This window comes from Grampus griseus (genome assembly GCF_964374135.1).
Source record: "Grampus griseus genome assembly, chromosome: 19".
In the NCBI taxonomy this organism is placed as follows: domain Eukaryota; kingdom Metazoa; phylum Chordata; class Mammalia; order Artiodactyla; family Delphinidae; genus Grampus; species Grampus griseus.
The window spans coordinates 12005134-12018053 of NC_139013.1; the positions used below are offsets into that span (position 1 = coordinate 12005134).

The following is a 12920-nucleotide window of genomic DNA, read 5'->3' on the forward strand; positions in this document are numbered from 1 at the left end:
GTCTCATTTCTAAAACTGTGCTTCAAACAGAGATCTACATGCCTGAAGACCCATCTCTTTCCTCAGGTATTCTCACCCCTGGTCAGCAAGCAAGTCCGAACTTTAGTTTTAGGGGAAGCAGATGGACACACACAGGCTTGGGGTGGGGAAGAATTCATCAGGGGCAAAGACTGGGCCTAAGCCATCTCCACATACCCAACACCCAGCACCAAGTACCATGAGAGCATCAAACAGCTCTACTCAAATATCACCTACTCAGAGGGGCTCCCCTTGGTCACCTGTTACTGCTCCCCAGCTCCACCGACACGTCACCCCATTATGTCAGTTGTTTCTATCAGAACCCAGCATTTGAAATTAGCTTGTCTATTTCATTTGCCACCGCACAACCTGTGCCAAGAACAGTACTTAGTGTGTAATAGGTACTCAGCAAGTTATTTGCTGAATTTATTCAGTGCTTGCTACGTGCCCGGTGGGGTAGCAGTGGTGGGGGGAGAGGGGGGCGGGCGGTGCACCACAGAAAGAGTCCTCTTTGCACAGGAAGAAAATGAAGCTCAGAGTGCAGACATCAACTGCCCATGGAGGAAACAGCCAGGGAGCCCCCCCAGCAGGCGGACAGTAGAAACCAGGATCCACGGTCCACAGACCCCGGGTTCCCACGAGCCATCTGCAATAACACTGCGCCATTTAGTGAAGACGGCAATCACCTTCCCCTTTTCATCTTTCAGATCCTACAAGGTGAAAGTGTGCCTCTGGTGCCACAAACCCTGATGTTCAAATGCTTCAAACACTGATGTTCCTCTTTAACGGAAGGAGTGCAGCAGGAGGAGGCTGGGGCTCAGAGCCTTGACAGGACAAAAATCTCCAGGGAGAATTTAGCACTATGTCTTATTGTATTTATCTTTGTGGTTAATGTCTTATTGTATTTATCTTTGTGGTTAATTTTCTACTCTGGCAAGTGATCACACTTTCCCATCTACATGGTGTGAGAAAAGGTTTTAAGCTATATATATACATATATACATATAATATACTTCAGTCGATTTAAAAATTGCCAGGTCGGGTGTATGACAGACTGCGAAGAAAGGTCCCCCATTCAATCTCCCCTTCTTATCCATAGCTTCAGCTGGGTACGTGACCGTCCAGCCAGGAACCACATTTCCCAGCCTCCCCTGCAGTTGGGGCACTGGAGGGAAGATTGGCTCAGCCATCTGCCCGAAGCTCCTGGCTGGCACCTGGCCAGCGGGGGGAGCAGCTGTGTGTGAACTGGCCACGCTCCTGGTACCAGCATCTGATCAGGAGCTTCCCAAGTGTGAAGTTTAGGGACTCCCAACAGCAGCACTGACATCTTCCTGAACTCTAGAGACTGCAGCTCAATCGAGGGCTGCAAACTTGAATTCAAATGTCTCTAACCCAGATTGCCACCACTAACATCCTCCCGACGATTTCATGAATACCCAATTCCCTTCCCTTTCTTCCTGAAGTACCTAGAATGGTTTCTGTGGGACTCTTGCTATGACAGAAGGCATTTTTGTCCAGAAAAAGATGAAGAAAAACCTCTTTCTTAACAATCTATCACGTTAGAAAATTACTGGAATCAACATACAAGTCTACGAAGTGAATGGTGTGCCATTAAAAGTGGCATCCTTGCACAGTACAGAACCTGCCCAACTGTACCTGGCAGCATGGGTTTGAATTTCCTGCCCTGAATGCTGATTGAGACAAAATAAAAATCTACCAAAGTGGTAAAAGTGACTTTAATTTAGACAATGTTGCTACACTATTCTGGGTTTTCCCAAGGTTGCAATCCCCAACATGCTGAGAGGCCCAAACGCTCAGAATAATCTGATGTGCAGGGAAGGGAAACACACAGGACAAGAAAATAAAAACAACAAACGGTTGTGAAAAAAACAAACCTCAAAAAAAACACTTTAATTCCAGCCTAACAGCGCCAGGTGCAATGTCTGGGGACAGACTCTGGGTACAATGCTGTGTGGCGACCATTCACTCACACACGGCTCCAAGAAGGCCCCCGAGGGGGACTTACCTTCAGGGGGCTGAGCCAAGAGGGGGAGGGGGTGGCCCCAGAACAGGGGACAGAGACATGGGGAAAGGGTGCTACTTCTTGGCAAAGGAGATCTTCATGGCGTTGTTCTGGGTGATCTTGAAACCCTGCAGGGCGTCGCGTGCGGCCCCTGCCTGCACCTCATTGTCAAACTCCACGAAGGCGATGTCGTGCCGCCCTGGGACCAGCCGGACCTCCTTGAAGCCAGGGAACCTGAGAGATGGTCAGAGACCTCAGGAATCCAGACTCAGCACCTCCCCCCAACTTTCTGGCATCCCGGGGGTAGGGGCCAGGAATGTTGCTAAACATCCCACAATGCAGAGGACAGCCCCAATAACAAAGAATTATCCAGCCCCAAATGTGTACGACGCTAAGTTGATAAACCCTAATATAAAAAAGTGTGCACAAAGGAAACATACCATTTAAATAAAACTGTTAACATGAACACCTGTGCAACCATGACCTCCGTCAAGACAAAGAACACTGCCTCCTCCCCACCCTCCACGTCCTCTCCCAATCTAAGGAACCGTACAAATAACCACTCCGGAAATTACCACCATCCCGACTTTCATGGTCTGCTGTTTCTTTCATTTCCCTCTTCTCATTCCTTACTTCCTTCCCCATTAGGCAACCATCCTCATGTTTACTGGTTATCCCTTTCTCCATGAGTATCCTTAGAAAATATGCATTGTTCTGTGGACATGGTATATGAATGCATGGCATTCTTTTCCCGTTTTATTCAGCTTCTCAAAATTGCCCCTCGGCGTTAGCATAAGGAACCAGGCACGCTGCTCTTCCTGTTCCCTCTAGCTGCCACGTGGCGTGCAGTCGCGAGCACCTGCACTTGACCTCTCCCTTCTCCCAGGCTGCCTCTGGCTCCCTGCCACACTGTGAGGAATGCCCTACCCACAGCCCCTGGGACCTCGTGTTAGAATTTCTGTAGGATATACAGTTAGAAACAGGTACAGATGAAAACGGTATAGGTGAACCTATCTGCAGGGCAGGAAGAGAAACGCAGACGTAGAGAACAGACATGTGAACACAGGGGTGCCAGGGGAGGGGGGGATGAACTGGAGATTAGGTTTGACATGAACACACTACCATGTATAAAATGGCTAGCTAGTGGGAACCTGCTGTATAGCACAGGGAGCTCAGCTCGGTGCTCTGTGATGACCTAGATGGGTGGGATGGCGGGGGGGAGGGAGGTCCAAGAGGGATGGGATATATATACACATATAGCTGATTCACTTCACTGTACAGCAGAAACTAACACAACATTGTAAAGCAATTATACTCCAATTAAAAAAAAAATGTGGGGGGAAAAAAGAAAGCAGCAAAGCCACCAGGTGAGCATGACTAAACGGTGGCCAGTTACCCTACACAACGCCCGCAGTGGTCTGCATCCCATCTGCAGGGCACGCGGGGTCAAGCATCCCCACCTCCCATACTTGCAGTCTAAACAGGCTGACTCCTACCAGTCTAGCCAGTGTTCAGTGACATCTCACTCTTGTTTGACTTGCCTATGTCCAATTTAGAGACTGCAAAGATGAGACACAGAGCCTGGAGCCCCACTGCAGCCCCATGAAGGCAGAGGACGGCCCACCCGCCCTGGCCACTGCTGCCCTCCACACCCCGCCGCTGCAGGCCCGACTTCACCCTCCTCCTTTTAACCTCTAGCCGTTGTCCCGCCTGTACAGCCTAAGCAGGCCTGGGGCTCCACCAGCAGAACTGTGAAGCTCATCCATCCCCATGGTGCCACCTCCTGGCCATCACCCTCTGGCCCCCAGCCAGCCACAGGCCCCACTTACTGGTTGAAAAGCATGGAAAGCATGAGCTCGTTGGTCTCTTCAGGCAGGTTTGTGAGGAACAAGATGTGATTTGGTGGATTTTCTGAAAGCTGCAAGAGAGCGATGGGAGCCCATTGAGTCTGGTCGGGGATCTACAGCCCTCCTGCTCTCCAGCCCCTGCCCCACCCCACCTCACCCCCGCCCCTTACTGAATTCTTTCTAGTCCTGCACCTGACATTCCCTGTGTTGTTGCCTGTCTTGCCCACCCTAGATTGTAAGCCACAAGACAGCACTGCTGTACCCGTAAGCAGGTGGTCAGAAGTTCACTGAATGAAACTAGGTGCAGCCTACCCCCACTCCAGCCTCACCGTGACCTTCCAAAGCTGCTCCAACGAACACACCAATTTCTGTCCCAGGACCTGACACCATTGCTACATCCTCATCCTCCAGTATCACCTTCTCAGGGAGGCCTGCCCAGACCACCCAACCTAAAACAGTGCTCCCACCAGCCCCTTGCCATTCCTGTCTTCTGACTATAGCAGACCCCAGGAGGACCAGACACTTACAGGCTGTGCAGGTGGCATCTGTCCCGGCATAAGCTGCTGTGGAGGCATGGCCCCTGGTGGGATCTGGCCGGGTGCGAGGCCCGGAGGCGGGATCATGCCAGGGGGCGGCATGTAGGGAGGCTGGCCCGGCATGTGGTGCATGATGCGGGGCGCCTGAGTCATCGGCGGCATGCCCTGCAGGGAGAGAAGGGCAGGACTGAGAGGGGCGCCAGCAGGTGGGAGGAGGTGTGCTTTCAGTGCCGACAGGAAACAGAGAGAAGAAAAGGTTGTTACAGGAAACCCAGGGTGTGAGAGACACAGGGAGAAAGATCCGGTCTTGGAAAAGGCAAAAAAGGCACCCAAAGAGGGACGGATGGAGCAAAACAGACCCAAGGGCACAGCAGACATTAAATCAAAGAGTTTCAAAAAAAACTTTTTCTTAACATATAAAGATCAGTCGGGGGGGCTTCCCTGGTGGCGCAGTGGTTGAGAGTCCGCCTGCCGATGTAGGGGACACGGGTTCGTGCCCCGGTCCGGGAAGATCCCACATGCTGCGGAGCGGCTGGGCCCGTGAGCCATGGCCGCTGAGCCTGCGCGTCCGGAGCCTGTGCTCCGCAACGGGAGAGGCCACAACAGTGAGAGGCCCGCGTACCTCAAAAAAAAAAAAATTGGTCAGGGGACTTCCCTGGTGGTCCAGTGGTTAGGACTGTGAGCTTCCACTGCATGGGGCATGGATTCAATCCCTGGTCAGGGAGCTAAGATCCCACATGCCATGTGGCGTGGCCAAAGGAAAAAAAAAAAATCGCCAGAAGGGCCTAACTTTGTTTAGAGACATATGAGTAGAAAAATAGCCTAGGAAAAAAAATAAAAACATTATTAACTAAAAGGGGTGGAAATAAACACTGTAAGCAGCATGCTGTACTCCTGCTTCTAAAAATAAACTTCATGGAAAAAGAAACAGACCCAGAGAACAGACAGTGGAAGGCAGAGGTAGCTAGGAATGGTCAAGGCAGGTGCATGAAGAAGTGGGAGTGCTGGTGGCAAGGGGAAGGGAGACAGCCTGAAGGCCAAGAGCGTGTGCACCCAGGGGAGACAGGAGCTGGAATCCCATCTAAGAGTCAAAGGTGGACAGAAAGCTGGGCACAGAAGAGTGGAGACGGTAAGAGTGGCGAAGCTCGATGGTAAGCCAGACACCATCACCGACACAAGACACAATAGAGCACAACCCATCAGAAAAGCTGACGTGGAGGCTCGGAGACCTGAGTAGGTCCAATTCGTCCATCTTTTCTTTAATACTTTGTGCTTTCTGTATCCTGTTTAGAAAACAGGATGTTTCCACTCTTCATGCCCTCACCAAGGTCGTAGACACTTTCCTGTTTTCTTCTAGAACGTTTATTGTTGTAGCTGTCACATTCAGGTCTATGATTCACCTCAAAGTAACTTATACATTGTTAAGGCAGGGCTAACTCTTCCCCTTACAGATATCCAGTTGGCCCAGTATCATTTACTAGGGGAAAAACCCCTTTTACCACTGGACTGCATGTGGTACCTTGACATACATGGAGTGACTACATACACGTGTGGATGTTTCAGGACTCTATTCTGCCCCACTAGTCCGTCTTTCTACCCTTATGCCAATACCATACCATCTTGATTACTATATAGCAGGCCCCCAGCTTTGTTCTCCTCGTCTGCCTTGCTTTGCCTTTCCAGACATTTACAGACAGCCTGTCTGTCCCCACAAGTCCCTGCTGGGATTTTGATTGGAATTGTGTTGAATTTTAAATTAATTTGCAGAGAGCTGAAGTCTTAATAGCAGTGAGTCTTCCTATCCATTTGATGACGTCATCTCCAATTTCACTCAGCCATGTTCTATAGTTTCAGTGGGTGGCTTTGCACACTTTTTGTTGAATTTACTCCTCGGAGCTATCTTTCAATTTGAAGTCTACTTGTTTGTGGCCAATGTGTAGAAATAAAACTGACTTTTTCCATATTGACCTTATATCTGGTGACCTTGTTAAATTAAATTCTTTTTAATCCTAACAGTTGATTAGTAGTTTTCTCTGGATTTTCTACACAGACATTGACTTAGAAGACACAGACAGCAAAATCAAGGTCAAGGAAAAAGAGAAAACGAAACAGTGAGACACAAAGAAAGAAAGATCCTGAGAAACAGGCAGGCAGGCACAGACATTTCCAAGTGGAGATACCGTCACTCACACGCTCAACTCCTCCCTAGAGACAGGCACACAATCTCTCTAAGAAAAATGGGAGGGGGGAGTCTGAATCCACAAGGGGAGACCCCTCCCCAACCCACCCTCCCCACCCCACCCCCAAGCCAGCCCACGTGGCTGAGGAAGACCTGGTGGTGAGAAGGCCGTGTCTCTGGGCCCCAGCTCACCGGGACAGGCCCCTGGACAGCGCCCACCACAGGGGCGGCCGCCCCACCCTGCACGGCCTTCTTGGCAGCCGGGGTCTCCTGGCTCTTGGGCTTCCTCTTCTCCCGCTTGCGGTCCCGCTCCACAAAGGTGCCCTTCATCTTGGCAATGATATCCGAGTCAGTCTTGGCGTACTGGATGCGCTGCCGAACCGAGAGCAGAAGGGTTAAGGAGACTGGTCTGGGGCCAGACCACCCGGACGCCCAATCAGACCTTGCCAGGAGCTTGGTGAGTAATGTCACAGAAATCACTCGGCCTCAACATCCTCATCTGTCAAATAGCGACTGCGGAATTTCCCACTTCAAAGGACAATCGTGAAGACCATGAGTGAAAGTGCTCCAAACGATGCCTGGCACACAGCAAGTGCCCAGTCAGAGGTTGCTGAGATTCTGAAGGGAAGATGGGACAGCCCCAAGCATCAGGCCCAAGGCAGAAGGAAGGAAACAAGGTCAGGACAGGAGCACTGTGCAGGGGGGTTTCCATCACACAGGACGAGAACTGAGTCTCCAGGCTAAATCTCATTCATTCAGCGGTTTATGGAGCACCTATATCTGCTCTGGCGGTACAGCAATGAGCAAATCACACAAAAGCCCCCGCTCTCATGGAGTCTGTTCGCTGGGAAAGATATGACAGAGATTAAAAAGTGAACTGGAGAAGGGGATGTGAGGAGTTGAGGAGAACTGAAATTTTCAGTGTGGCCAGGAAAGACCTCAGTGAGAAAACACTGGTGTAGAGACAGAGGGAGGGAGGGAGCCACGCAGACATCTAGGGAAAAGAGCATCCTAGCAAAGGAACAGCCATCAAAGAGCTAAGGAGTGGAGGGTGTGTTCAAGGAAAAGCAAGGAGGCCAACACAGATGAGGAGGGAAAAAGCCAGGAGCCATGGAGTGTTATAAGCAGGGGAGTGACGAGCTCTCACTTGTGACTTCCAAGGAGCGCTGTGGCCACGGGATGGAGAGTGGCCTGTGAGGACCAGGTGTCGAACCAGGGAGAAGGGTGGCGGCTGGGACCAGGTGGGTGGCAGGGGGGGAGTGAGAAGAACAGGTGGAGGGTTTTGTTTGGTTGGGGGACTTTTTGGTTTTTTTCTTTTATTTTTTTGGTAGAGGTTTTGAAGGTAGAGTTGACGGGACTCACTGACAGAACTCACCGTGGCTCAGTGCTTCATATGGTCCAAGCAATGATTTCAGAGAAAAGCAGGGGAGGAGGGTCTACACAAAACGATTTATTGGTTTTAGTCCTCAAAAGTGAATTCCTGGCCGATCCAGAGAAGCAACGGAAGATGTGGCAACTGTGGGCTCACATAGCCAGAGGCGATGACAAGCGGCGCACTCCAGAAGGAGGTGAGGGCTCCAGGCGGCCCCACTAAACCCGGGGCCAGTGTCTTCCACATGAAGTGACCTGCCTGGGACCTGCAGGCACTGACACTTCTCTCACCTCCCCAAGGGAACTGGTTCAGGGAAGCATATTACAATCAGGTGAAACTGGAAAACTGACTGAGGAACAAAGGAAAAAGCCCGAAGAACCAAAAACATCTCCCACTGATAACGGCAGGAATTCTAGTTCAGGGCAGGGACTTTAAGCCACTCCTCACCTCCTGGACGGCAGTCCCCAAGGCTGCCCACTTGGCCTCCTGAACATCCGTAACCCACTTCTTCCCATCCCACGGCCCCTGCCCTGGTCCCGGCCCAACCCCACCACCTGGGAGCCAACCCAGCCTCACCTTCACAACGGAACCCCATCTCCCTCCTAACCCCCCTACCCAACAGCCACAGGCAGTCCCCAAAAAGCTTCCCTTGCTTCCCCAGCACCCTCGGAATCAAGTCCACTTTCAGGACCAACTCCAGCTCCTTAGCCTGACTTCTGACTGGCTCTCCAGGCCAGTCCCTCCCACCACATCCCACCCTTCACTCCAGCTAAGGGAACTTGACTCACTTCCTCAACTACACGTGCTCTTGGTTATCTCCAGGCCTTAGTCCACTGTCTTTCTCCCTCTCCTCCCCCAGCGACTCTTCTCCAAGTCTTACTCATCCAGAAAGGCTTCCCGGCAAACTCCCAGAGTGGGTGAGAGGCCGCGCCTAAGCTCCCCCAGCTCTGTGCACTTGCCCGGTCCCAGCCCCGACCCCTCCGGGTCATCGCCATCTGGAGGCAGGCGTGCCTCTCCAACTGCACTGTGGGCCCGAGAAGGCGGAGCTGGGCCTTCCCTTGATCACGGTGTTTCCACAGCCCCAGTGCAGTGAACAGTGGATGCTGAGGACTAGCAAGAGAAATTCCCGTCCTCAATGGTCTGGACTACAGGTGACATAAGTCCAGACCCATCCAGCCTGCAACAGCCTTGCACGGGCATACACCCACACCCTCCACACCCAGTGCTCACCATAGGCTTGTCGTAGAAGGGGAAACCCTGCATGGAGCGCAGGGCATTGGTGGCGCTGCTGACCTCCTTGAAGATGACAAAGGCCTGGCCCCTCATCTTCAGGCTTCGTGATACCAGGATATCCAGGATCTGGCCAAACTGGGAGAAGATAGCGTACAGGGACTTCTTCAGCTCTGCGGTGGGGGGAGGAAAGACCCATAGGTGACTGGAGGCCTTGGTATCATGTCCTGCGTCTCGAGCTCCCCTTTGCAGAGAAGACGCAGCCCAGGAGGGAAACCATCAGTCCACTGACAACGAGTACAGAGCAATACCAGCAGCAGCCTAGAACCACTCAAGTGGTCGCGTGCACTCCTCTGGAAGAGATCGACAGTAACAGTACCTACCCCACAACATCGCTGTACGAGGAACGTGAGTCACACATACACAGGACACACGGTAAACGCTCGATAAATGCGAGCACTTCTTCTCATTGTCTCCAGCACCTTGACACACGCCCCTGATGTGGCCCAGGCTGACTTCTACCACCTCATCTCTCCCCACACTCCACCTTCACTCCTGTAGCTCCAGCCACACTGGCTTTCCTGCCCTTTCTCAGGCCCATCACAGCAACTCTGCCTCAGGACCTTTGCACTGGCTGCTCCCTCTACTAGGAGCATCCTTCTGATGTGTACATGGCCTCCTTCCATTCAACCAGGGCTCAGCAGATATGCTGCCACCTGAGGCACTCCCTGACCACCCTGTGGTAAGTGCCCTCTCATGTCACTCTCCCCCACTCCTGGGACCCTACCTGCTCTTCCTTCATGGCATTTCCCACCTCTTGACATCATGTTTGTTTACTTTTTGTTTAGCTCTCCTTCTGAAGAGCTACAAGCCTTCTTATTTATCACCTTATCCCCATGAGCAGTACGGTCACCAGCACACAAACCTCCAAAAGCATTTGCATGAATAAAGGTACCATTAAACGATTTATGGAAATAACTTCACTAAATTCTTACAACTACTCTATGAAGCAGCAGTTATAACTGTCTCAATTTTACTAACATGGATAGAAGCTCTCAGAGGATCTGTCACTGGCCCAGGAGGAGTGTCCCAAGGGTGCTGGGAAGACCCTGAAGAGCCAGGACCAGGACAGGGACAAGGAGCCTAGCCCATCCGAACCCAGTACCACCATACCTCACTAGCAAACGGCCACACCTGACAGCAAGAAAAGGGTACCAGTCTTATGCAAAGAAGGTATCTGAGCTTAAGATGTTTGGTCAAAGAAACAAGGAGAGGAAAGAAAAGGCGGGGCAGGGCAAAGAGGGAAGCAAATAGCCAAAAATTCTGATGACATTTCTGGGCTTTGTCTCCACTCCCCATCCCCATGAACCCAGTTTGGGCTTTAGTCACTCCACTGGACTCTGGGCCTCTCCCCAGTCTCCTTTCTTGCCCCCTCAAGTTCACCCTCCACAGCTGGAAAGATCTTTCACAATTCATTGCATCCCTTGCCTGGCTCCCGAAAGCCCTCAGGACAAAGTCCAACACCTCACCCAGCCCACAAGGCCCCATGAGCCAGAGTGCACCGTTTTCCATGAGTCATAGGCCTCTAAGTCTCAGACACACAAAACTATAGTACATGTAGTTCCCAGAATGCCCTGGGCTCTCTTTTGCCCCTGGATATTTGCATGTGCTGGTCCAGGTTAAGAACTCTCTTCCCCCACATCATAACATAAATAATAACATAAATACTGCTTCTTCTACCTGTTAGGCTTTTCCAAAATGTCTCCTTTTCTATGAAACTGAATGAATACCTCTTTCTAGATGCCCCATCTCAACCCTGACAACTCTGCCTGTGCTTCCCCAATCATGGCCCTAGCTACTCTGGGATATCACTGTCTGGTAGCAGGTCTGTCATCCTTATTGGACTGTGGCTCCATGAAGCTAGGACCAGGACTGTCTCAGTCACCAGTGTGTCCCCAGCTCCACAAAGCACTGGCTGGGCACAACGTTCTAAAAGTATATGAGGGATTTACGGGGCTCGTTTTATCACCTTCAACAGCAACTTTATTGGTAACGTCAAACTTAATCCCAGCGAGCTCCTTTGGTTCTCCTAATAATTTTCTTGAGGCAATAATAAGAGCTAACACTTATCCAACACTTACTAACCGCTGAGCACCATAAAAAGAAGCTGAATGGAAGTTTATCTACTATAATCCCCATAACACCCACACAGAGAAGATATGACTTTGCCCAGTCTTCCTATATAGAAAATGAGTGTCAACAAAAAGTGGTAGCTTGCTCAAGAAAATGGAAAAGTATGTCTGATGTCAAGAATTGAGTTCTTAAGCAGAATTCCATACTGGTGGCGTCAACCACTTTTCAGTGCTGTGTGACCCTGGGCAAATCATATCACCCCTGAGTCTCAGTTTCCTAATCCGAGAAATGGGAAGAATAGGTCCTTCCTGCAGGGTTGCTGTGAAAGTTAAAAGTAACCAAGATTTGTATTTACGTCAGCACCTGGTACCGAGTGTTAGCCATCATTATTGTTCATTTCATTTTCCTTTTGAAATGAAACATTTCATTGTGGGCTAATCACTGACCAAGACAGTTGCAGTTCTTACCCTCCTGTAACTCACAGGCCAGGAAAGAGACAGCCCCATGACAGCTCAGAACAATCAGGGCTTGAAGGGGGATGTCCAGGGTTATAGGAAGTCAGAGGCAGGCACGTGGGTGGAAAAGGGAGGGGGAAGGCATCCTGGAGGAGGGGTCCTGTGAGGTGAAACCTTGAAGCATGAGTAAGCGACCAGGTTAATGGGCAGAGCGTAAGATGAACTGAGGAAATGTTAAAGGCAGAGGAAGCGGCATGGGCAAAGGCCGAGGGGTTAACTCTAACAGTTTGAGTGGACAAGGCTGAGAAGAGACATGGATGCTGGGGACAGAAGAGGGAGCCGGCTCTTGCGGGATAGCCTGGAGTCCGGACTATCCCAAGAACTCACCATCCTTCTTGATCTTCTCGTTGAGATTGTTGATATAAATAGTGTGGTTGGGGCGGGTCTCGGGAACTGCCATGGAGCGAGTTGCTGAGGTAGGGCTGAAAGAATTAAAAAGTCCCACTCAGCCCTGGGTTTCTGCAAATCCTTCGTCCCAACGCGGGCTGTTTAGGGCTCTTCCTCTCAAGAGGAAGTCAGGTAAAGCAGAGAGAAGGGAAGAGGGAAGAACAGCTCGGAAAACAAAGCAAACGCAGGACACCGCTTCTCTTCCCCGCGTGGTGAGGGAACTCTCGTGAGGTTTACTACGAGTCCCAGGATGCTCTACGCGACTCAGTAGGCGAGTGTCCTAGGTGGCGATTCCCACTGGCCCACGACCTCAAAGGCGGTCCAGGAGAAAAAGCCCGGATGTAGAGGCGGTTAAGGAGGAAGGGACGACTTTGCAGAGCCCTGGCCTCGAGCAGCAGGAAAAGAATTCCCCAACACGAGGCGCGGGAAGACCCGGGCGCCAAGCCCTCCACCCGCCAGGCGCCCATGGCCGCCTGCGCCCAAGGATACTCACCGAAAGAGTCTCAGCTCCCGCAAGTGGCTTCTGCTACGTTGCTGAGCGCCGACCACAAAACTTCCTCTCCTGGTCCCGCCTTTGTTTTTCTACAAGCCAATCCCTGCGCGGAAACCTGGTAGCTTGGCCAATCAGAATCCTGGGTCAAGATTTTGCCAATCAAAACGACACTTGGGTTCCCGCCTCG

The 12920-nt window shown here is 51.3% G+C and overlaps 1 protein-coding gene across 1 annotated transcript; it reads right to left on the reverse strand.

The window, feature by feature from the left end:
- Window positions 1-1874: 1874 nt before the first annotated feature.
- On the reverse strand, window positions 1875-12797 carry SNRPA (small nuclear ribonucleoprotein polypeptide A). Its single transcript, XM_082677198.1, has 7 exons — window positions 12734-12797; window positions 12181-12275; window positions 9206-9378; window positions 6796-6975; window positions 4416-4589; window positions 3871-3959; window positions 1875-2275 (listed from the first exon to the last, which is right to left on the reverse strand). The coding sequence occupies exons 2-7, from the start codon at window positions 12251-12253 to the stop codon at window positions 2116-2118; spliced, it is 849 nt and encodes a 282-aa protein (XP_082533324.1). The 5' UTR covers window positions 12254-12275; window positions 12734-12797; the 3' UTR covers window positions 1875-2115.
- Between the last annotated feature and the right edge of the window lie 123 nt (window positions 12798-12920).